We start from the raw sequence: 23,280 nt of genomic DNA on the forward strand, positions 1-23,280 counted from the left end.
GACTGTGGGAATGATGTGGAACTGTTTCGGAGATAGGAACACGTGGGCGACCTCTAATTGTGTGTCTAATGCCGGGGGTGGGGGCTGTGGGGGGGAGGGAGTTGAACTGTTTATAGGATTAGGTGCGTGACCCGGAGTTTGCGGGGCTGGGGCAGTCTGTCTGCCTGTAAGGTGCGGGGACCCGCGTGGATGGCCAGGGTGTGCCTGTGATTAACACTGTCAGCTGTGCGGTTGTGCGTGCATGAAAGAGAGTTGTTCGCGGGGCTGAGTGTGGGCAAAATCGTGTGAAAAAGGGTTGGAGCTGTGAGAATGACTCTCCATGAACTTGTGTGAACCTGACTTTGTGGGGCTCGTGTGTGACTCTGAGTAGGGTGTGATATGCACGCACACACATATATATACACGTATAGCGAGAAGGATTGGCCAATGCCCGACATATACGTAGAGATTGACCAAGTGAGAGCCTGCAGAAAATCCATGGATTATGTGCCTTCCCTACTGTGTGTCTCAGTGTATATGATGGTGAGCACGTGCGGAGGTACCCAGACCACTGGGCTGCTTATGGTGGACTAGACGGCCTATGCAGAAACCGTGGATGATCTCTGTATGTCTCCACAGCTGCCTGGGACAGGACGGCTGAGTCTGTGTTCAGGAACCATTGATATGCCCACATTTGGAGCTCTGTGTATCTGCGTGCGTGCTGCATACAGGTGTGTGAATCCCTGGCTGGCCTGGCAAGGTGTTGGAGGAAGTGGGGAAGGAGGTGACGGGTCCCCAGTGACTCCTGGGAATGAGTGTGTGTGCGTGTGCACACGTGCCTGGAGGAGGCACGTGATGGAGAGTTAGGGGCTTGCAGGACCGTGTGAGTGTGTGAGAGGGATGTGCCGTGGGGGTAAGTGCAAGGAGACAGGCTGAATGTGAGTGATTTGGTTATCTTTTCACCGGGGGCGGAGGCGGGGAGACAGAGCTTCTGTGTGTGTTGGTTTTTATTCCTGAGAGGAAAATAGACCTGTGTGTTGGGTTCTATTTCCAAGAGGAGAGCGTACATGTGTTATTTCTAAGAGTATATGTGTGTGTGTGCCCGAGTTAGTGTGTTGCATTAGTTTTTTTTTTTTTTTTTAAGATTTTATTTATTTGAGAGAGAGAGAGAGAATGAGCCAGGGGAAGAGTAGAGGGAGAAGCGGACACACTGCTGAGCAGAGAGCCCGATGCGGGGCTTGATCCCAGGACCCTGAGATCATGACCCGAGCGGAAGGCAGACGCTTAATGACTGAGCCACCCAGGCACCCCTGTATTAGGTTTTCTGAAAGGAAAATGTGGATGTGTGGGACTGTATTGTTTTATTTTTTAGAGGAGACAGAGCGTGTCCAGAGCATGTCGTGTTTCTGAGAGAATGTCTATCACGTTATATTTTTAAGAAGGGAGTGTGTGTACCTTGAGTTGTATTTCTGAGAGGGGAGCGTGTGTATGTGCGTGTGCGCGTGTGTATGAGCGGGTGTGTTTCTGAGAAAATATATATTGCACTGTATTTGAAAGAAGAAAGCATGTTTTCGATTTCTGAGAGGAGAATGCATGTGTCGCGTTGTGTATTTAAGAAGGGAGGGTGTGCGTGTGTTGGGGTCTATTTCTGGGAGGGGACTGTGTGTGTGTGCTTGTGTGTGTGAGGGCTCCGGAGGCACCACGAGCTGTCACTGCTTTGTCACCCACAGACAACCACAGGAAGTTTCCCCCTTGAGACCCCTACCCATTAGCATCGAGGCCTCAGACTCTGAGCTGTCACATGGCTAGTGTGAATCCCTGGGCTGTGGCTGCCACACGTGTGTCCCAACATGCCTTAGGCTGGCTGAGCCTGTCTGCAGTGGAGAGTGGAGCCCCTGTTCCCTTGGGATCTGTCAGCTCCTCAGGTCCTGGGAGCTGACACATGGGCTCCCCCGTTCTGATGCCCCCAAACCTAGAGGGCTCCTCTGCTTCCGGCGCCCCAGCCCCTTGGCCCTGTCCTCCCGCGCCCCCCCCCCAGTGGTCTGACTGGTTCCCAACAAAAACACCCTAAGAATGAGCTCACGGAGAGGCCGCCGCCTCCACACGCCCTGCCCCAAGCAGCGCCCAGCAGAGGCGGGGGCCTCCAGTCCAGGTCACCCGGCCGGGAGGTGTTCTGGGCCCGGGGATCTGGGGCCCTTGGGGTGGACGGGGCTGGCCAGGTGAGCTGAGGGCAGGTGAGAGGCCACGAGACCACTGTTTGCCCTCTTTGGGTTAGTTATACGTGGGGTTTTGGACTTGCCCTCGGGGCAGGGCCCGGGGCTGAGGACAGGCAGAGCTAGACTAGGGTGTTTCCAGTTGCCGGCTGGCTGGGATGGGTATGGGACAGGGAGCCGGCCAGAATGAGGAGGGCACGGGGACAGAGGGCCAGCCGGGATGGCTGGACGGGGAGATAGTCGGGAAGGGTCCTGCTGGGCCGGAATGGCATACAGGCTGACGATTCCCCAACCCCCCCCCACCCCTACCCCACCCCTGCCAGGAGCAGCAATGTCGGTGCAGGTGGCCGCCCCTGGAAGCGCGGGGCTGGGCCCAGAGCGCCTGAGCCCCGAGGAGCTGGTGCGGCAGACCCGACAAGTGGTGCAGGGGTTGGAGGCCCTGCGGGCCGAGCACCATGGCCTGGCCAGGCACCTGGCTGAGGCCCTGGCGGGTCAGGGCCTGGTGGCCGGCTTGGAGCTGCTGGAAGAAAAGCAGCAGGTGGTGAGCCACGCGCTGGAGGCCATCGAGCTGGGACTGGGTGAGGCCCAGGTATGAGGGGACCAGTTCTCCAGCTATGGGGGTGAGGCTCAGAGCGGGGAGGAGGCCTGGGGATGAGGGAGACAGGTATGCGGTGGGGGTGGGGGGCAAGGCTGGAGTCGGGGAGGCCTAGGGGAGCCAGGCCTGGGGAGGAGAGTCGCTAGGCCAGAAACGGGATTCCTGGGCAGCTTTAGGGGGTCCTTGTGTGGTGCAGGGTCCCCTGAACCAAATGGCATCCATCTCTAGAACTCTGGGGTCCTGGGAGACTTTGGGGTCACATGGGTAGAATATGAAGTGTCCCTGCATGTGATTTGTGTGCCTGGGTGAGATCAGAAGGGTCCCCGGACAGGATCTGGGTATGGCCCTGGGAGCCCCTTGCACAACCTTGGAGTACCATGGAAGCGTCTCTGTGGAATCCGGGGGACCCTGGGCGGAGTGGGGGTGCTCGGGGTCGGGCCCCTGATCCCCTGGCCCGCGCAGGTGCTGCTGGCCCTGTCGGCGCACGTGGGCTCGCTGGAGGCCGAGAAGCAGCGGCTGCGAGCGCAGGCCCGGCGGCTGGCCCAGGAGAACTCGTGGCTGCGGGAGGAGCTGGAGGAGACGCAGCGGCGGCTCCGGGCCAGTGAGGAGGCCGTGGCCCAACTGGAGGAGGAGAAGAGCCACCTGGAGTTCCTGGGGCAGCTGCGGCAGTATGACCTGCCCGCGGAGAGCCAGGTGCTGCTGGGCCGGGCACTGGGCCCCGCATCCTCCTTAGACACCCCACAGACCTGTACCCCCCCCGGAAGTGCCCCCCCCCGTGCCCTAGACCCTCCCTCCAAAGCTCTGGACCCTTGACAGAGTTCCACAACCTCCAGACCCACTAGAATTTCCACAGAAGCCCCCCTGGCTTCCACAAAGCCCCCAGATCCTCCCCAAGCCCTCAGGAGCCCCCTACCCTGAGGCTCCTAACCACTGCCTCCCTCAAACCCTGAGATCCAGGACCCCGGTCTCTAAAGCAAACTCCCAGCTCTCTTGACCCCCCACTTTCCTGCCCTCTGCAGCGGCCTGAATCCCCCCCTCGCCGAGACAGCCTGGCCTCCCTGTTCCCCAGTGAGGAGGAAGAGAGGAAAGGTGGGTGTGGGGGAGCCTGCAGTTGTGGGGCTGCTTAGCCCTGGAGGACGAGAGGCTGGGGCTGGGGAGGGACCGTGAGACCCCGAGGTGGGTGTCCACACAGGGGAGCAGGAGCATGAGGCCAAGGGGCTGGGTCAGGGCGGGTGACGGCCGAGGCTGGAAGCCATGAAACCAGGCATGGTGGCTGCCGCGCCGCCGGCCGGGCCGACCCCATGTTCAGGCCCCATGGACCAGCTAGACGCCTGCAATCCCGATCTCAGGAGGCCCAGTGCAGGGCCCGTCGTCCCAGGGGCCAGCGGGGCAGCTATAGTCCTGGGGGAGGTGTCCCCTTTTACGGGGTGGGAAGGCTAGGAGGCCGGCAGCGCCCTGATGCCCGGCTGCTGCCCGCAGGCCCCGAGGCAGTGGGAGCTGCCGAGGCTCAGCAGGGGGGCTACGAGATCCCGGCCCGCCTTCGGACCCTGCACAACCTTGTGATCCAGTACGCGGGCCAGGGCCGCTACGAGGTTGCCGTACCGCTGTGCCGTCAGGCCCTGGAGGACCTGGAGCGGAGCTCAGGCCACTGCCACCCCGACGTGGCCACCATGCTCAACATCCTGGCGCTGGTGTACCGGTGAGGCCGCAGCCGGCCCTGGACCTGTGGTTGGGGGCGGGGGAGCTGGCGTCCTGCTCTGCCAGCATGGGGCACCTAGATGGGTGGGGGCGGGGGGGATGTCCACGGGGACCTGGAGAAGCCACTGTGACCCAGGCAAGGAGTCGTCAGAGAACATGGGCAAGAGACCCCAACAGATCAGGGAAGAGACCTGGGGGGGAGGGGGGCAGAGGCTTGCCAGCAAAGGGAGCCTGTGCTCGACTTGGAAGGTAGTGGAGACACCCACAAGGGACCACGGAAGGGTGACACCCCAGCATGGCTGACCCCCCCCTCCGTCCCTGGGCCACCTCACAGAGACCAGAACAAGTACAAGGAGGCCACAGACCTTCTCCACGATGCTCTGCAGATCCGGGAGCAGACGCTAGGCCCTGAGCACCCTGCGGTGAGTGGGGGCCCAGGAGTGAGGGCTGTGGGGCCCTGCCTCTCCCCCCTCCCCACCCTGACCTGCCTCCCCTACCCTGCAGGTGGCCGCCACCCTCAACAACCTGGCGGTGCTCTATGGGAAGCGGGGGCGGTACCGGGAGGCAGAGCCCCTGTGCCAGCGAGCCCTGGAAATCCGGGAGAAGGTACTGCCCCCGCTGCCCCACCCAGCCCCACCCCTGCCGAGTTCCTGGTCCACAGCCCCTTCCCACTTGATCCTGATGTGCTCAGTTCAGTGGCTCGTGCCTTGTAACCCTGATCCAATGATGTCCTTCCCATCTGCTCTTGTGAGCCCCCAGTTTGAGCCTAGATAATCTCATGACCCCACTGTTCGACCTTTAATGAACGCCATCTGATCTTGACTCTAATCGTCCTTCTGCATCACCTCATGTGCCTCCCAGCCCAGTCCTGAACTTCCAATGCCATGTGACCACCTTGACCTGATTAATCCTATTTGTGTAACTAACTTCTACCTTCTAGCCCACAACCTCATGTAACTCCCCATGGAGCCTGTGAACCTTTCCTCATGACCACCCCCCCCCCTTGCGGCTACCAGTATCACGTGGCTCACCCATTCCCCCCAACCCCTAGGTCCTGGGCAGCGACCACCCTGACGTGGCCAAGCAGCTCAACAACCTGGCCTTGCTCTGCCAGAACCAGGGAAAGTTTGAGGAGGTGGAGCAGCACTATGCCCGAGCCCTGAGCATTTATGAGGCCCTGGGAGGGCCCAACGACCCAAACGTGGCCAAGACCAAGAACAACCTGGTGAGGGCGCTGCAGGGCACAGGTGCAACTCGGTCCTGGAGCCAAGCGCCAGGGGTTCCCCAGGAGACACAGCCAACTGGCTTAAGTGCACCCCTGGAGCAGGGGGCCCTCTAAGACTTGGCCTGTGTGCTGGGCCCTGACTCGTGAGATCACTAGGCACAGAGGACCTGGAAGCCACAGGAAACACGCAAGTTGGTGGGGCCAGATGACAGTCAAATGTTTATTGACCCCCTTCTTAGTCCTTAAGGGAAAGGACCATCCATTTCTCAAAGGACCCTAGGAGCTAGGTGCTCCTTTCATCCCATTTTGCAAATAAGGGAACTGAGGCACAAAGGTGGTGTCACTAGCCCAGGGTGGAGCAGGAACCAGTCAGCTGCCCTAGGTCATGAGGTTGTGGGGGGAGGGGGAGATGTGCCGGGGGAGCTCCAGATCTGAGCCACGATCACCCACCCTCCCCGCAGGCCTCGGCCTACCTGAAACAGAACAAGTACCAGCAAGCAGAAGAGCTGTACCGAGAGATCCTGAGCCGCGAGGACCTGCCTGCCCCTCTGGGTGAGCCCCCAGCCCTGCCCTTGCCCCCCAGGTGACTGCTCCGTGTCCCCACTGCACTGTTTCCCCCCCCCTCTGTTCCTAGGAGCCCCCAACCCAGGCACAGCTGGTGACGCAGAACAGGTGAGGAGGGGGGATGGGCTTCGCTCCAGCTCCTAGGGTGGGGACCGGAGGAGAAGGGGGGGGAACTGACTGGGGTCCTGGGCGCCCTCCCCAGACCCTTCGTCGGAGCAGCTCCTTCTCCAAGATCCGGGAATCGCTAAGGCGTGGAAGTGAGAAGTTGGTCTCCCGTCTCCGAGGCGAGGGGGTGGCAGGCGCAGCCGGGTGAGTGTCTGATCCAGGCAGGCAAGAGCCCCACCGCTGCAGCTTCTGTAACCCACCCCACTCCCTGTCCTGTTCCAGAACCTCCCACAGTTCCCCTCTCCTCTGCCACCCGTACAGTCACATCCGGTGCCAGGCAGGTCTATGCCCAGAGTGGGAAGCAGCCACTCGGGGGACTCACCCTGCCACCCTCTTTTTACAGGATGAAGAGAGCCCTGTCGCTCAACATGCTGGATGCGGATGCGCCAAAGGCTGCTGGGCCCCAGGTGAGAGGGGCTGAGGGGCACGCTGGCAGGCCCAGAGGCAAGGGAGGGGTGGGAACGGACCCAAGAACAGAAGGGCCCGGGGGGGGGGGGGGGGGGGGAGACAAGCCAGTAGCAAGGATGCTGGTGGGTGGCCCTCGGGGTCGGGTCCTGCCCCTTGCCCACCCCTCCCCTGCGCCTGTCCGCAGTTCCCCAATCAGCACCCGAGCGAGGCCTCGCGGACCCTCAGCACCAGCCCCCAGGACCTGGGCCCCCGCTGAAGGTGACGGGACCGTGTGGCTGCAGCTTCTCAGGAAGAATGGGGAAGGGGTGGCCTTTCATCTCCCCGAGTTGCTCCCCACCTCTCGGGGGCACCTACGGTATGGGGCTCCCCGTTCTCCTCCAATTAAAGGCTGTAGATCTGGAAGCCAGAACTGTCTGCCTGAGATTTCCTGTAAGGACCTGAGGCCACCTCCCAGCCGCTGGGCCCCAGGGCCAGGTGAGACCCCGGAATCGCCGCCCTGTCCGCACCCTGAGCTACAGCTGCTGAGCAATCTGCTCCACCCTCCGCAGGGTCTCCTCAGATTCCAGCTGCTCCCGGCTGAGCAGGGACAGGCCCAGCTGGTCCTCCTGGAGGGGGGAGAGGAGGCAGCTCCAGGGTGGGCCAGACAGCTGTAGCGCCCTCCCCCAGGCCCCCCTGGGACACCAGGGGCCAAGGGGCGGGATGTTTGAAACACCCCTCTAATGGGGAACAGCCCCTGGAAGCAGAAGCCAGGCCTGAGGGAGGGAGAGGGAAGCCAGCTGGTTTTCCAGATGGAGAAGGACGGGCTCTGGCCACACCCCCAGCCCTGGCCTGTGGGCACACACACGGGCACGCGCACACACACACACCTCTTTGTTGAGGGCAGGCCAGGCCCCCTCCAGCTCACCCGGTGGAATGGCTGAGCCATCTGCCTCAGGAAGTACTTGGCAACCTGGACCCCCTCATCCACGGTCAGGTTGAGGTTGGCGTCAGTGAGGTGCTCCTGGATCCAGCGAGGCAGTTTCCCACGCTTGTCTGCCCGGGCAAACCGCTTTCAGCAGGAGGGTGAGGGAGGGAAGACATCAGGACCCCAGTGCGGGGGAGCCCGGGCCTCCTTCCCCATCTGCAAAAGGGGGACAGCCTGGTAGGCAGAGGCCCCTGCACCCGCACCTTATCGGCAAAGACCATGAGGCCGTAATCCGTCTTGCCCCGGATGGCCCGGCCCACGCACTGGGCCGCGTGGCGCATGGCATCAAAGGTGAGAAAGTCATTCTCTCGGATCTGGAACTGGTCCCGCAGGTACTCCAGCCGTGCCTGCCCGAGAGAAGAGAGCAGAGCAGTCCCTCCTGCCCCTCCCACACGCCACCCCAGGCCCAGTCCCTGTCCCTCCGAGTGGCCCCCGGGGCTGCTCACCTTGAGGATGCGGCTCTGCGTGTAGACGTAAGGGACGCCGAACATGATGACTGCGCGCCCGTAATGGTGCACTGCGGGAGCAAGCACAGGAGGGGGGCCGGAGGAAGGGAGAGGTCCCTGTGTGAGCCCAGGCTGTGGGGGGGGGGGGACCCCTGGGGGAAACAGCCAGAGCCCCATGCAGGCACCTGGGGACAGGGAGAGCCTGGCCCACTCACCAAAGTCGATTCCCTCGGACACTTTTCCCCGGGCCACGGACAGCAGGATGGCTCCACGGCCATTCTCACAGGCCTGGGGAGGGGAGGCCAAGACAGGAGCTAGGTCCCCCAGAGCTGCCTCCTCTGGGCCCCCCGTGTGCAGTCTACTGGCCCTCCCCCTAACCCCCCCCCTCGCCCCCATGCCCACCTCCTGGTACTTCTCCAGGGCGACGCTGGTCTCGGCCCCATCTTGCGTCTCAATGAAGAGCAGCTTATTCCTCTGGATGTTTTCAAGAATGCCCTAGGGAAGGACAGCAGGCAGGTCAGGCTGTGGGTTGGCAGAAAGCGGCATAAGGGCACAGGCATCCTGGCTCCAGTCAACTCTGCCCCGATTCCTGTGCAGCCACCCCCTTCTGTCCCAGGGTCCCAGCAGCCAGCAGAGACTCGGTGGGGGGTGGGGGGTGCGGGCTGGTCTCATTCATGGAGGAAAGCTCTGCGATTCCAGGCACGGAACCCATCCCCGCACCCCATCTTTCAGGCAAGTGGGGCAGGCATATGGCCCAAGATGGCCCATGAGGACACTCCGCCCCCCCAGCTGGTGCTTAGTGGAGGGGCTGATTGTAGGCCAGGCTGAGGCTGCCCAGAGATTTCCGTGACACTGCACTAGCTTTGTGATAGGGACCAAGGACAGACGCAGGGACAGACCAGTGTGACAGAATGGAGGGTCCAGAAACACACCCTCACACCGGTGGTTCACCCATACCATTCAGGGGGGACAGTGCTTTCCAGTGAATGGGGCTGCAGCAACTGGAGTTCCACAGGGGGAGACAAAGAACCTCGACCCTGACCTTACACCACACACAAAGATGTGAGGTACCTCACAGACCAGATGTGAAAGCTAACACGAGGCTTCTAGAAGAAACACAGGAGATGATCTTCAGGACCTTGGGGCAGGCAAAGCTTCCTTAAATAGGACATACAAGACTCAGGATGTGGACTTGGTGGCCAGCAGCCACCTTTCCCACGGTGTGGAAAGCGCCCAACTGAGGACAAGACCAAGGTCTTGACCAAGTGGACAAGGCTCCCCCATCCCGCTCCCCGGAGTGTGGATCAGCCAAGTTCTCTCATCTCACCCTAAAGAAGCACCTGCTTTCACTACCCAAGAGCTGGGCCATGACGCACGAGAAGCGGAGAGGTCACAGTGGCCCCCTCCCACCCCCATCCTGCCGGCCCCGCAGGGCCTGGCTGCGGTGAGCCCCATTTCCAGAACACACTGTGACCTCACCCCTGCACTGTCCTGCAGGGGCTCTTGAGTTTTTAATCTGGATGGGGGAGGAAGGCAGGGGGGGACTAAGGTATACACCGTTTGTTCCGTGAACCGTTTGTGTTTTATACACTGTCCTGTCACCTATGATACACGTCACCGCTTAAAACACGAGACGAACGAAGCCAACACACAAAGGAAGAGCCAGGGGCTGAAAAGAGCGGAGCCTCCCCAGGGAGCGGGCGACTGGGCATACCTGCTCGTACCAGGAGGCCACGGTGCTCTCCATGTACTGGTAGCTAGTGAAGAAAGCCACGATGCCATCAGGGACCACGGCGGACATCTCCAGCAGGAGGTTCCCATAGTTCCGGATCACCGCTGGCGGGGGGGGGGGGGGGGGAACGGTCAGAGGTTGTGCGCAGGTCCTGCTCCCCACTCCATCGGGACTTTCCTATCTAATGCCCCGTCTTGAACTCGGGGTTCCTAGAAATCCCCGAGGCCACCTGGAGGGCTGTTCACACACATTCCACTTGTCTTTCCAGGCCCCTGGGAGAACGGCACCCCCACCCCCGGCCCAGGGAGTTAGGTGTGACCATGTGACTTGCCCTGGCCAATGAGTGCAGAAGTGGCCACGGGTCACACACCTTTATGAGGCACAGCACCATTACCAGGATCCTTCCTGCCACCCCTTACCCCCATAGTGACGCATCCAGTGGGGAAGGTCCCCAGGGGGAGGAGACACGGGGCAAGCCCCCACCAACCCACAGTGGCACATACTGTGAGCAAGAAGTAACCTCTGTGTAACCCCACTTTGACTTGGGGCTCTGTGTCAGCTTGCTGCAGCCTGACCTAGCCCACTGATCCACCTGCCCTCTCAGAACCCATGCAAGCCACCCCCACGTGCAGCCTACCAATATCTTCCCGGGTCTCAAACTTGGAGCTGATGGCCACCTGGTCGTTGCCACGACCAATGATCTGCAGAGGGCAAGAGACGTCACGCTAAGCAAACAGCAGCACTCACTGCTGGTGCCGGGCTCAGCTTTTTACAGACACGATGTCATGGAGTGAACCCTCGGCTCCCCTGTTAACCTGCACCGCATGGATGAACCACCTCCGGCCCAGAGAAGGTGAGCTGCCTGCCCCAGGGCATGTGGCAAATCCACAGCGGCGGCAGGACTGAACCCGAGTCTGTCCACACTGCTGACCAGCAAGTACGTGCTACTGGCCCCAGCCTCCGGGCCAGGCAGTTCCCAGAGAAAGTGTCTCACCACAACCTCGGCAGCCACCAGCTACGGGTGCACCCCGCTCCCCCACCAGCAACTCCACAAACCACGATGCAGGACGTGGCCGTCACCAGTCCACAACCCATGAAGGGCAATTCCAAAAGCCAAGAAACTCCAGATATTTAACTTTGGCACCAACTCCTATAGTAGCAAAACCTGCCCTCACCTGAGTCTATCCGGAGTCCTGACTTACCCGCCTTAGTCTGAAGTCTCAAAACATGTTCCTGCTGAACTAGGACTTTCACTGGCAGGAGCTGCCCCAACCCCGCTGGGAATGTCACGTACCACACAGCATGTGCTTTGTTTTTTAAAGTCTGGAAAATTCTCAATTCTAAAATACACCTGGCCCAAGGGATTCAGATAAGGGACGGAGGGCCCACGTTATGATGCCTGTTTTACAAAGGAGATTGAGGCAGAGCAAAAGGGTCATCATCAAGGTCATGGCCAGAGGACAAACTAGGCAGAGCCCACATTAACAAAGATGTTGACTGAGTGCTGACCGGCACCAGGCCCTGGGCCACACAAGCGTTTTATACCCGCTATCTCACTAACCCCTCAACCAACCTGGGAGGTCAGGGAAGATGCATTCCCATTCTAATTCCCCAGATTAGAAACTGAGGCCTGGGGAGTCACACCCACAGGGAGAAGTAGCATCAAACCCAGATCTGCCTGAATCCAGAGTCTGTGTCCTCAGCTGTAAAACTCTCCTGCCTCAATAGCAGGGTGGGGGGACAGAGGGAGGAAAGGCGGCCCACCTCCCCTGGCCCAGCACCCACCCTCTCCCACGCACCATGGGGCAGAGGCAGACCCGGGCCAGCGTCATGGTGAAGGTTGCCATGGTGACAGGGTGGAAGTCCAGAATCTTGGGGTAGATGTCCAGTGGTGACAGCGTCTGTAGCAGGGACAGCAGGAGGGATCTTAGCAGAACTGGGCAGAAACCAGGAGCCCCACAGTGGAGGGCTGGGCACTGGAGGTGGAGAAGGGTCCTCACCCCGGATGTGATGATGACAGACTGGAAGCGCTCGAACACAGGTTTGATGGCCAGTGAGGCGTCCATGCAGCTGTAGGAAGCAGACAAGGGTGGTGAGGACCACGCCGGGGCCCGCGTGGTCCGTTCACACCCCCAACACTGGGGTCAGGTCTCACCTGAAGTGCAGGATGGGGTTGGCAATGGTGGGGGTCCTGTCATCAAAGGGCTCGATGATGATGGTGAAACCTACAAGCGGGTGAGATTCCTGGTCACCAGATGTTGCCACGCCCACCCGGCCACTCTCTCCTGCCCCATTAGTGACTGGTGGACCACAGTTCTCAAGCTTTAAATCCAGGCATCGGGAGTTCAAAGTACACCCCAACTGCCCGCTTCTCCCAGAGCTGACACCCACTCAGGGAGCATCATGAGCAGAGAGCACCAAAGGGTCACTCCTTAGACTCTCCCACACCGCGACTCAAGCCCAAGCCTGGAGCCTTCCCCCATGATCCTTGTATCTAAACCATCAGGCGGGTCAGCTCTGCTTCCAAAGCTATCTGCAATCTGACCACTCTCCCCACCCCCTCCCCCACTATCAACTCTAGCCTGGACTATTGCAGTCACCTCCCTGGGCTTCCAGCTCCCACCCCTGCTCCCTTCCCAGCAGCCAGAGAAACCCTGTGAAATCCTGAGTCAGGTCACATCCCTGCCCCGCTCAGAAGCCCTGCACAGCTCCCCAGGCCCCTTCCAGAGTCCAAAATTATCTGTGAGACCCTGCCACACTGACCCCATTTCCTCCTGGCTCACAGGCCACCTACTGCCTAACTTTCAAAAACCACCAGGCTCACTCCACCCCAGGGCCTTTGCACTTGCTGGCCCCACAGCCTGAAAAGTTTTCCCAGGCAGCTGAAAAGTTTTCCCAGGTCATTTGGAACTCAGCTCAAATGTCAGCGCCTCAGGCCTTCCTGGGCCACTGCAGGCATGTTCCAACATGGCAACATTTTTGTTTCTTGTGAAAACTATCCCTTTCTGGAATTATTTTATTTGTTTGAGTCTTTGCTACCTGTCTTCCTCTCTGCAATATAAGTTCCAGGAGATCAGAAATAAGGTCCCTCTGTGTTCCTGTCACTTCCTCAGTGTTAGGCCTGGCCCATTTTGTGAAAAAACAGGTGAATGAATGAATTCACATATTCAGTTTCACTTAGTTAAAAAAAAGAAGAAAAAAAAAAAAAAAGTCCTCTGTGCCCAACCCTGTACTGGGGAAACAGCGGGAACCAAGACAGTTCCGGCCCTCCCCTCTCAGGGCTCACAGTCTGATGATGGGGACACAGTCCTGTCCCCAGAGAGTGACCACTCCGACAGGGCTGGGACAGGGGAGCCAAGAGGAGGGGAGCTTGACCCAGCCTAGGGGTCAGGGAGGGCTTCCTGGAAGAGCGGACATCTCTAACGAGGCGAGAACTGAAAAAGAGTAGGAGGTAAGTAGTTGGGGCCTGAGGAATATTGGGACAGATGTTCCAGGTAAAAGAATGTGAAGTGTTAGTGGATGGGGAAGTGGGGAGGAGAAGAGAAAGCCAGTCCCAGAAGGAAGACGGGGTGGGACAGGGGGATGGACACAGAAGGAAGCTTCTCGTGGGACTTGCTAACAGGTGCTGGGGTTGGGGGACAGCCTCTCCACCCTCCGGGCTGGTGCAGGGTGTCAGGAGGCCTGACCTGCTTTCCGGGATAGAGCAGTAATCGCCAGGGATCAGACTGAGCCCTTGGCCAGCTTAACGCTGAGGAAGGGGAGGGAGTGCTGACCAGTGAAACCTCAGGACCACTTCCCCTCTTCCTGGCACGCTGGATACCTGCGCACTGCACTCAGCTCCCTGCCCCCGACCCCGGGCACCGGGTCCCACCTCTCTCTCCAGCCCCTCTCCTTCTCCCATCCTGCCCCAGATCCCGGCCCCTCCCTTGCTCAGAACCTCCCATGGCTCCCCCCTTCCCGGGAGTAAAAGGGCCAACTCCTTACCACACCCTACAGGGTGAGTGCCCCCCCAGAGCTTCTCTGGCCTCACCCCCATCCTAACTCCACTCCACGGCCAGCGGGGGCTCCGAAAATACTAATCTGAGCACGAGGCCTGGCTAACTCAAGACCTATCTGCGGAACCTCCCTGCCCTCGAAACAAAGCCCAAACTCCTGAGCCCAGCCCTACAAGGTCCTGAATGTCCCAGTACCACAGACAAGCCTCTGGACTCTGCTAGGATCCTGATTTTGGCTGCCGGGGCGGGGGGGGGGGGGTGCTTGCCGAGGCAGGAGATGAGCTTACCCTTGGCGTAGGTGCTGACAAGGGTGGCGAAGTTAGCCAGGAGGGTGAGGGGAGAGAAGTCGGCAAGGTCAGCGATCTCCAGGGTGTGCAGCAGGGAGCGGAGACGCTCGGCACAGAATCTGGTGCAGAGGCCAGGTGGGGTCAGGGGGGCGGCAGAGCGCCAACGGGACAGTGACCCCCCTCCGCCACCGTCAGCATGCACACATGCTCTCCAAAGTGACTGGGTGCTCGGTGGGGACAGACTGAGGCTGTTTCAGTCACCCGTGACTCCACACTCTACAACTGCACACACCGACCAGCGATCAGACGCTCTAGTCACATGGTCACACAATCTCATGCAGGTCCTTGATCAAAGAGCACAGAGCAGGCGCTCAGGGAACATGACTGGCTAGGATGCCATCTTTGCCCTCACGAGTCCCTCACAAAGAAGGACAAACGACGCCATCCCGAGGGCCACCCCACCCCGAGAGGCAAGGCAGCCAGGGCCTTCGGAGCCCTACAGGCCTGGCTTCACACGACTCCATGAGGTGCTGTGTGACCCTGGGCGATGGCTTGCCATCTCTAGGCCACACTGTCCTCATCTGTGGCCAGGGACGCCGTACTGAGACTCCAGAAGATGCAGAAAGTCAAGTGCTTAGCTCATCGTTGGTGCTCAAGACAGGGTGAGTTACTTCTACCACTACTTTCTCATTTAACCACCACAGAAACCGGAGTAAAGGTGATGACCCCCGACCCATTCAACAGACGAGGAAACGGAGATTCAGAGAAGACCGTGACTTATCCAAAACACCACAGAAGCAGTACAGAAGGCCCCACCCCACTCCCAGGTCCACGCTCTGCTTGTCCTGTGCTGGGGAGACTGACCCACCCCACAGTCTGCCTGGTGGGGGCGTTCCTGCCCTCAGACTTCCGGGGGACAAAGAGAAGCACCAGCAGGAGGAGACAGGGGTCCAGGGGATCCACAGCATTTCTACCCCCTCCCCAGCTACCCCCCTGCTGGGTCTTGTCAGGAGCCCCGCTCCAGGACCACTCCCTCCCATGCCACCGTGGCTTGAGGTGGAAATTCCTGAGCTCTTACAAGTGCCCAGGCCCCCTGTGAGACCCTCTGCCCCGCCCACCCGTGTCAGCAGTCCCTCCATCAAGTGCTCTTCAGGTAAGCCCTCTGAGGAAGCCATGTGTCGTCTGCCAGTTTTCTGCCCAGCACAGGGACCCAGGAACAGCTCGGAGCTCGCCCGCGGGTCGGCCTGGTCTGACGGCGCGCCATCACACACGATCCTCCTACCTGGATCACTGACTCCCGACACTGGCAACGTGGTGGCCCCAGCCAGAGGCCGAGGTTCAGGGAGGGCCCAGGGTCTGCCCCACGCCCCCGTGGGGACCCGACACCACCCCCCAGCTGTGTGGGGCCTCACCTGAGGGGCTTGCGCTGGATGCACACGCGCTGGGCCAGGCCACTGAGGAAGGCAGGGGGGCTCTCCTGCACCACGTGCTGGACCCGCAGCCGCCACTTGACGTACTCCAGCAGCCGCCGCAGGAAGCCCAGGAAGTGCTCGGCTGTGCGGATGGAACCGGGTACAGCCTCTGCGGGAGGAAGGCGTCAGCCACCACGGTAGCGCAGGGAGCGGGACAGGGAGCGGGTGGCGGGGGGACGCGCAGCTCACCCTGTAGCACCTCGTCAGGAAGCACGGGGTTGGCCAGATGGGCGTCCGTCTCCCGGGCAGCACTGGCCTCCCGCAGCCCCTCCACCAGGCGTCGGTACTCTTCCCGCAGACGCTGCTCATCTGTCTCCTTGATCCTGCGGGGGAGGGGGGGACATGTGGGGGCGTGGGAACGGGGCTGGTGGCCCTGGGGGCAAGCTGGGCAGAAGAGGCGGGGGCCAGACGGCAGGGGCAGGGTGGGCACCAGGTGGCGCAGGACAGAGCCCCCACCTGAGCACTGTCTTCTGTAAGGTCTCCAGGTTGCCCTGGCAGCGGTCGAGGGTCCGGCGGGTGATGTTGACACTCATGGAGTCGATGCAGACGTTGTCTAGAGAAAACAGGGGAGGAGGCTGGGCTCAGTGGGGCCGCAGGCGCTGCTGGAGCGGTGGCGGAGGGCCCGGATTCCCCGTCCACCTGGGCTCCTGCCTCACCGATGTTATGGGCCTCGTCGAAGACCACGACAGCTTTGCGGGCCAGCTCCTTAGACACCAGCTCTGCAATCTTGGGGTCCAAGAGGTAGTGGTAGCTGTAAACCACCACGTTGGCGTGCAGGATCTAGGGACCGAGGTGGGCAGAGTCAGCCCAGCCTACCCGAGTGCGCCCTGCCCCGCCACCCCCCACGCCACACCCCACCGCGTCCACCCTCCCAGACCCACAGAGGGGAGGCAAGGCGAGACAGACACGGGCACGGGACAGACAGAAGCTAACGGACAGAAACAGACAGACGCACAGGCAGGCGGGCTGTAGGCCGGCCCCCGGCAGCCTCCTCACCGAATAGCGGGCGAGGAAGTAGGGGCACCAGCCCTGGCGCCGTCCCAGGGCCTTGAGGTCATCCAGGTTGTAGATGCCAGCAGGGAGGGGCACCTGGCGCCCATGGACATCAAACTCCTGGGGTGAGAGGGTACCTGCGGGTCAGGGAGGCTGGCTGCTGCAGCCGTCTTGCCCTCCCTCCCTCAGCCCAGTCGGCAGGTACCTCGTAGAAGCGGCAGTGGGGCAGGCTGGGGTCCTGCTGGTACTGCGCCCGCACGTATGAGGCTGTGAGGCTGTGGCATCTCCCGTCGACGTCTTTCCCAAAGCGCAGGGGCATCACCTGGGGGTGGGGGGCAGCTTAGTGCCAAGAAGCTCAACCATTCCTCAAACGCGGGGCTCTACACCTGCCAGCTAGGTGGGATGGGGGGCTGTTCTGTTCCGTCTGGGGTGAGAATAAGGAATTCTGGGGGAAACTTAAACCTCAACTGTTTCATTATTAAACAGTTAAGACATCTGAGAACTTAACCATGGTGGGGGGGGCGGTGTAAGAGCAGTGCAACTGTTAGGCTCTTACAGTGATCTTGGGGTTATGAGTTCGAGCCCCATGTCAGGTACAGAAATTAAGAAATAAAATCTTGGGGCGCCTGGGTGGCTCAGTGGTTAAGCATCTGCCTTCCGCTCAGGTCATGATCCCAGGGTCCTGGGATTGAGCCCCGCATCGGGCTCCCTGCTCTGCGGGAAGCCTGCTTCTCCCTCTCCCACTCCCCCTGCTTGTGCTCCCTCTCTTGCTGTGTCTCTCTCTGTCCAATAAATAAAATCTTTAAAAATAAATAAAAATAAAAAATCTTAAAGAAAAAAAAAAGGGGGATGCCTGAGTGGCTCAGTCATTAAGTGTCTGCCTTTGGCTCAGGTCATAATCCCAGAGTGCTGGGATCAAGTCCCGTGTCCGGCTCCCTGCTCAGTGGGGAGCCTGCTTCTCCCTCTACCTGCTTCTCCCCCTGCTTGTGCTCTCCCTGACAAATAAATAAAATCTAAAAAAAAAAAAAAAAAAAGATACAAAGAACAAATTCATGGTTGCCAGAGGTGAGCGGGTAGGAGTGAAGGTATTCAAAAGGTGCAAACTTCCAGTTATAAAATAAGGCCTAGGAATGTAACGTACAGCATGGAAACTCTAGTTCAAAATACCATATTGCATATTTGCAAGCTCCTAACAGAGATCTTAAAAGTTCTCATTACAAGAAAAAAATCGTAACTACGTAAAGTGACCGATATTAACTAGACTTACCGTGGTGATCATTTTGCAATATATACAAATACCAAATCATTACACTGTACATCTGAAACGTTATATGTCAATTTTACCTCGATTTAAAAAAAAAACAAAACCAAGTCTTGAACAATCTTTAGCATGTAGATTAAGAATAACTGCTTTATCTTTGCAAACACTAAAACACCCTGAATCTAGGCCAGTCTAAGAATCAGGGGAGGTTCTTTTTTTTTTTTTAATAAATCTATTTATTTATGAAAGGGAGAGAGAGTGCACACAAGCAGGGGGAGGGGCAGAGGGAGAGGGAGAAGTAGACTCCCCGCTGAGCAGGGAGCCTGAGGTGGGGCTCGATCCCAGGACCCCGTGATCATGACCTGAGCAGAAGGCAGACACTTAACGGACTAAGCCCCCCAGGCGTCCCCAGGAGGTTCTGATGGTACAGTTTGAGACGCTGCCTTGCCCTGCACCTTCTGTAGGTGGCACCATCGCACCCCAGGGCTGCCCTTTTCCAAAACAAAAAATTTTTTTTAAGATTTTTTTTTTTTTTTTTTTTGAGAGAGAGCACGCGCATGAGAGAGGGGAGGGTCAGAGGGAGAAGCAGACTCCCTGCTGAGCAGGGAGCCCGATGCGGGACTGACTCGATCCCAGGACTCCAGGATCATGACCTGAGCCGAAGGCAGTTGCTTAACCAACTGAGCCACCCAGGCGCCCCACAACAAAACCTTTGCCTTCACCAAGGGGCGGGCTCGGAGGCTGCTGACCTTTCCCTCTCTCTTCCTGTTTCATCAGTTGCCAAGGCCCATGCTACTTCTAATTATCACCAGTCACATCCATAGTTTTTCATATTCTTACAATTAACATTATATTAGATTCCATGACTTACCACATGTAAAGTGCTTAGAACACTGTTTAGGGGTGAGTCCAACAGTTTTTTTTTTTTTTTTTAAGATTTTATTTGAGAGAGCGAGAGAGAGAGACAGTGAGAGAGGGAACACAAGCAGGGGGAGTGGGAGAGGGAGAAGCAGGCTCTCCGCCGAGCAGGGAGCCCAATGCGGGGCCCGATCCCAGGACCCTGGGATCATGACCTGAGTAGAAGGCAGACGCTTAACAACTGAGCCACCCAGGTGCCCCAAGTCCAACAGTTTTGTAACATAATTTAATAATAACTAATATTCTACATGTCATATGTTATTATATGTATTAATACCATGATGATTTCTAACGTTTTAGTATTTTGTACATGCTAAGGGCTGTACATTATCTCGCCTAATCTTTTTTTAATGATTGAGATACAATGGACTTAGAATACTCTATTAGTTTCAGGGGTACAACATAGTAATTTGATACTTGTAAATACTGCAAAAAGACCAGCACAGTAAGTCTAATTAATATCCATCACCACACAGTTACAATTTTTCTTTTCTATTTCCTTTTTTTAAGTAAGCTCTATACCCAACGTGGGGCTTGAACTCATGACCGGGAGATGAAGCATCACACGCTCTACAGACTGAGCCAGCCAGGCGCCCCTCTTAGTGACTTTCAAATAGACAATACGGTATTATTAATTATAGTCACCACGCTGTACATTACATCTCCGTGACCTATTTGTTTTAACTGAAGTCTGCACATTTTGACCCCCCCCCGCCCAATCTGATCAACTGTATGAAGCCAGTAATTAATTACCCTCATTTTACAGAAAGGAAGACTGAAGCCCCACTGTAAAAATCACCTATCCAAGAACACATGACTATTAAGTTTCAAAGCCAGGAAACCTGACCTGCCAGACTCCAGGAACTGCCTTTTAACCTCTCAGGCTGGGGAGAAGGTGTGTTTGGACCGCCTCATCAGAAGTCAGAATTTGATGCGTGAGAAGTCTGCGAGTGGTCCCTGCCTGTCTCCCTGAGAGATCTGGTTTGGGGATCTAGGACTGGTTGGATGAAAGTTTCCCCAACCCTGAAGCTTGGGGCAAGGGGAGAAATGGGCACGCACCTCAGGATGAATACACAGGTTCTTCCGGGAGCTCAGAGCCAGCCCCAAAAACGGTAGCTTCTCACCCTCCTGCTTCTCATAGAAGTTGAGCAACTTCCGCAGCTCTTCGATCACCTGTTCTCGTCGAGGACGGAGGGGACTCCAGCATGAGACCCTGCCCAGCCTGGCCCAGCCTCTTCTCCAGCTTCCCCAACACCCCCTAAAGCTATGAGGGCAACCACCAGGGGAACCAACAAGTCCTGCGGGACTGGGGGAGCCCCAGGATTGGCCCTGGCTCACCTTCTCAATCTCAGGCACAGTCCTGGAGCAGTAGATGAGTTTAGTCACTTCCAGTGGATACGCCTGCCGGGGATAATGGGCTCAGCCCCCATTGGACCCCTTCCCTCTATCCACCTCCCCGGGCCCAGGGGTCACTTACCCTCTGGTACGCCATGATCAGGGCCAACAGGGACACTGTCTTCCCAGTGCCTGAGGGCATCTCTAGGACTCCATGACCCTGCATGTTGAGATGAGACAGACAGAACTTCAGGGACACAAACTCTGGGGACCACTCCCAGAATGCCACCATCTTGAAAATACCAGCACAACAGCAGTTAAAAGCCTAGGCTCCAAGGGCAGTGGGTTTGAACCCCACTTTTGCCACCTCTTTGTTGAGTGGTCTTAAGCAAGAGCCTTCACCCATCCAGCCTCAGTATCCTCATCTCTAAAATGGGCCTAGAGGGTGCCTGGCTGGCTCAGTCGGAAGAGCATGTGACTCTTGATCTCAGGATTGTGAGTTCGACCCCCACGTTGGGTGTAAAGATTACGTGTAAAAACAAACAAAAAAACCCACAAACTTTAAAAATAAATAAAATGGGCCTAATAAACACTTCTTCAGATCATGACTGTGAGGACTGAGACAATGGGGGTTAAACATTTAGCATAGTAACTGATGGGTAGTGACCTGTTTTTTAATTTAGCAAACACTTCCACAGCACTTACTCTGTGCCTAGCACCCCTTCTAAGTGTCTTACTTACATCGGGGTTTCTCAACCTGGGCTCCCGACATTTGGGGGGTCTATCCTGTGCACTGCAGGATGTTTAGCAGTGCCCATGGCCTCTACCTACCACTAGCACCCCCACTCCGCTAGTATGACAACCAGGAATGTCTCTGGACACTGCCTCTGGGGGGGGGTCAAAAGCATCCCCACTTAAGAACTGCTGCCCTGGGGCGCCTGCGTGGCTCAGTCGTTAAGCGTCTGCCTTCGGCTCAGGTCATGATCTCAGGGTCCTGGGATTGAGCCCCACATGGGGCTCCCTGCTCCGCAGGAAGCCCGCTTCTCCCTCTCCCACTCCCCCTGCTTTGTTCCCTCTCTCGCTATGTCTGTCAAATAAATAAAATCTTAAAAAAAAAAAAAACCTGCTGCCTTACTTACCGAATTAACTCCCATAACCTTCACGTGAACCTCTGAGAGTAGGCAATCGTACTGAGCCCATTTTACAGAGGTGAAAACTGTGAAACAGGGAGATTAAGGGATTCGCCCAAGGGCACACAGCTGTGGGTCTAGGATTCCAACCCAGAGCGCCAGCTCCAAAGCCGCGCAGCCTCTGATAAACGTTAGGTGCTGCTGTTATGAACTATTCTTTCAGGTAACAGGTTTGGGAGCGCCGGCTTCCCCAAGGACCTCACATGCCTAACACCTCGCGGTCCAGCAATCTCCGTTCTTAGACGCGCGGGCCGCTGTGCACCTGTCAGGTGGGAAGCGGCGGGCCGGGCCCACCCACCTTGGCGTCCAGCGTGCGCTTGAGCTCCAGCATGTACGAGAACTGCTCGGGGTAGATGTAGTCGTAAGGGAAGTAGACCAGCAGCCCGTCCACGTTCAGCCTGGCGGCAGGGGGCGGCCGGGTCAGTCCCCCGCCCCCGCAGCCCCTCTCCAAACTCCCACACTTTCCTGCCGTCCGGCCGAGAGGGGTTACCTGCCGGCGCCGACCCCACCGCCCCCGGGCGTCCCCCAGTTCCCTGGGAGCCTCGGCTCCCTTCGGCATCTCTTCGCTGACCATTCCCGTTACCGCCCCGCGGGTCCCCGCGGCTCTCCTCACCCGACTCCTACAGCACCCCCTAGGCCCGCCGGGGCCCCGGGCGCGCCCACTTGGCCCCCCATATTTCAGACCCCACCCCCACCCCCAAGCCGCCTCGCGAACTGCGAACTCCGAACCCCTCCTCACTTCATGGCGCCGGCCGCGGCGAGAAACGGCGTCGGCCCGCCTCCCTCATAAATATTCAGAGCGCAGGATTCGTGAGGGGTCCTCGTGGCGCCGCTCCACCTTTCTCACGACTCCATTGGCTGATCCCACCCGTCACTCTACTGGGGCGGGGGATAATGCGCGTGCGCACGGCAATGCGGGGGCGGGCTCCCGGGAAAGCAGGCGTAGCTGAGGATCACAGAGTACCGAGAACAGCATTTGGAGGAAGAGTACCGAGATAATCGATCCCATTCATTAGGATTTGGTCTTCCTGCATCTGCCCAAGATCATCTAGCAGCGAATAGAGTCTAAAGGAACTGACAAGGAAATTGAGGACCCTTAGGAGCCCACGAGTCAGGAATGGCTTCGTCGCACTAGACTAACGTGCACCTCTAAAATGCCCGCTGTGTCCTAGACTTCTCTGGGATAAATAACTCCTCCCATTTAGAGAACCCCTACCGTTCGCCAGATACTGTCCTCATCAGGCAGTAATGCAAAGGCATTGTGGCTTGGCGGCTAAGGTGTGGACTCTGGAACCGGAATGCCTGGGTCCAAATCCTGGCTCCACTGTCTACCAGCTCTGTGACCTCGGTTAAATTAACTTGTCATCTGCAAAGCAGGCACAATTAGATTATCCATAATGTAGGGGCACCTGGCCGCTCAGACGGTACAGCACCGGACTCTTGATCTCAGAGTCATGAGTTCAAGCCCCACATTAGGCGTAGAGCTTACCTTAAAAAAAAAAAAAAAAAAAGTAACAACAAATATTTAAAAAAAAGATTACGATGTAGATGATGCTTAAGTTAACCCACATAAAGCATTTAAAACTGGGTTTAGCACATACTCAGCATTCAGTAGCTAGAGCTTTTATGCAATTGTTCAACAAATAGATTCCTAGGCCCTGGGAACACAAAGGTGACCAAGACAGCCCTTGTTCGTGTCCTCAAAGAACAGATTTTAAACATATATGTAAATATATGGTTACAAGTATGACAAGTGCTGTGATGGGAAAATTCTGAAAACCATAAGGGCTACATACAGGAAACATGCTGTCAACTATGGGGGTCTGGAGTGGTCAGAAAA

At 58.0% G+C, this 23,280-nt stretch overlaps 2 protein-coding genes across 3 annotated transcripts; one reads left to right on the top strand and one right to left on the bottom strand.

Moving 5' to 3' along the window:
* Window positions 1–2,523: 2,523 nt before the first annotated feature.
* On the top strand, window positions 2,524–7,103 carry KLC3 (kinesin light chain 3). Its single transcript, XM_028088099.2, has 12 exons — window positions 2,524–2,781; window positions 3,250–3,480; window positions 3,807–3,876; window positions 4,267–4,486; window positions 4,820–4,907; window positions 4,990–5,091; window positions 5,537–5,710; window positions 6,172–6,262; window positions 6,345–6,382; window positions 6,477–6,583; window positions 6,783–6,846; window positions 7,032–7,103. The coding sequence occupies exons 1-12, from the start codon at window positions 2,524–2,526 to the stop codon at window positions 7,101–7,103; spliced, it is 1,515 nt and encodes a 504-aa protein (XP_027943900.1).
* ERCC2 (ERCC excision repair 2, TFIIH core complex helicase subunit) lies at window positions 6,947–22,212 on the bottom strand. Of its 2 annotated transcripts, none has more exons than XM_028088097.2 (23): window positions 22,180–22,212; window positions 21,739–21,838; window positions 20,393–20,470; window positions 20,254–20,316; window positions 19,975–20,088; window positions 16,942–17,058; window positions 16,740–16,856; window positions 16,400–16,523; window positions 16,200–16,296; window positions 15,933–16,066; window positions 15,684–15,852; window positions 14,272–14,390; window positions 12,145–12,214; window positions 11,990–12,059; window positions 11,789–11,890; window positions 10,627–10,690; window positions 9,972–10,093; window positions 8,660–8,752; window positions 8,473–8,545; window positions 8,258–8,328; window positions 8,015–8,158; window positions 7,752–7,895; window positions 6,947–7,452 (listed from the first exon to the last, which is right to left on the bottom strand). In XM_028088097.2, exons 1-23 carry the CDS (start codon window positions 22,182–22,184, stop codon window positions 7,360–7,362), a joined length of 2,283 nt encoding a protein of 760 aa, XP_027943898.1. In that variant the 5' UTR covers window positions 22,185–22,212; the 3' UTR covers window positions 6,947–7,359. The 2 variants fall into 2 exon arrangements, 1 of the variants encoding a protein (XP_027943898.1); XR_003606861.1 differs by having other exon boundaries at window positions 7,363–7,452; window positions 7,752–7,879.
* Between the last annotated feature and the right edge of the window lie 1,068 nt (window positions 22,213–23,280).

This window comes from Eumetopias jubatus, unplaced genomic scaffold (assembly GCF_037043125.1).
Source record: "Eumetopias jubatus isolate StellerSeaLion01/CBP00866 unplaced genomic scaffold, mEumJub1_p1.0 scaffold_10, whole genome shotgun sequence".
NCBI classification, from domain to species: domain Eukaryota; kingdom Metazoa; phylum Chordata; class Mammalia; order Carnivora; family Otariidae; genus Eumetopias; species Eumetopias jubatus.

What these genes read in the sequence shown, in the direction of transcription:
- ERCC2 (XM_028088097.2), bottom strand. An exon ending in AGCGCACGCTGGACGCCAAG is followed by an intron (nt 20,471 to 21,738) that starts GTGGGTGGGCCC and finishes CTCAACATGCAG; the next exon opens with GGTCATGGAGTCCTAGAGAT. An exon ending in CCCTGGAGAAGTACCAGGAG is followed by an intron (nt 8,546 to 8,659) that starts GTGGGCATGGGG and finishes TCCCCTCCCCAG; the next exon opens with GCCTGTGAGAATGGCCGTGG.
- KLC3 (XM_028088099.2), top strand. Translation starts at nt 2,524, where the DNA reads ATGTCGGTGCAGGTGGCCGCCCCTGGAAGCGCGGGGCTGGGCCCAGAG. An exon ending in ACCTGCCCGCGGAGAGCCAG is followed by an intron (nt 3,481 to 3,806) that starts GTGCTGCTGGGC and finishes TGCCCTCTGCAG; the next exon opens with CGGCCTGAATCCCCCCCTCG. An exon ending in CCAAGACCAAGAACAACCTG is followed by an intron (nt 5,711 to 6,171) that starts GTGAGGGCGCTG and finishes CCCTCCCCGCAG; the next exon opens with GCCTCGGCCTACCTGAAACA.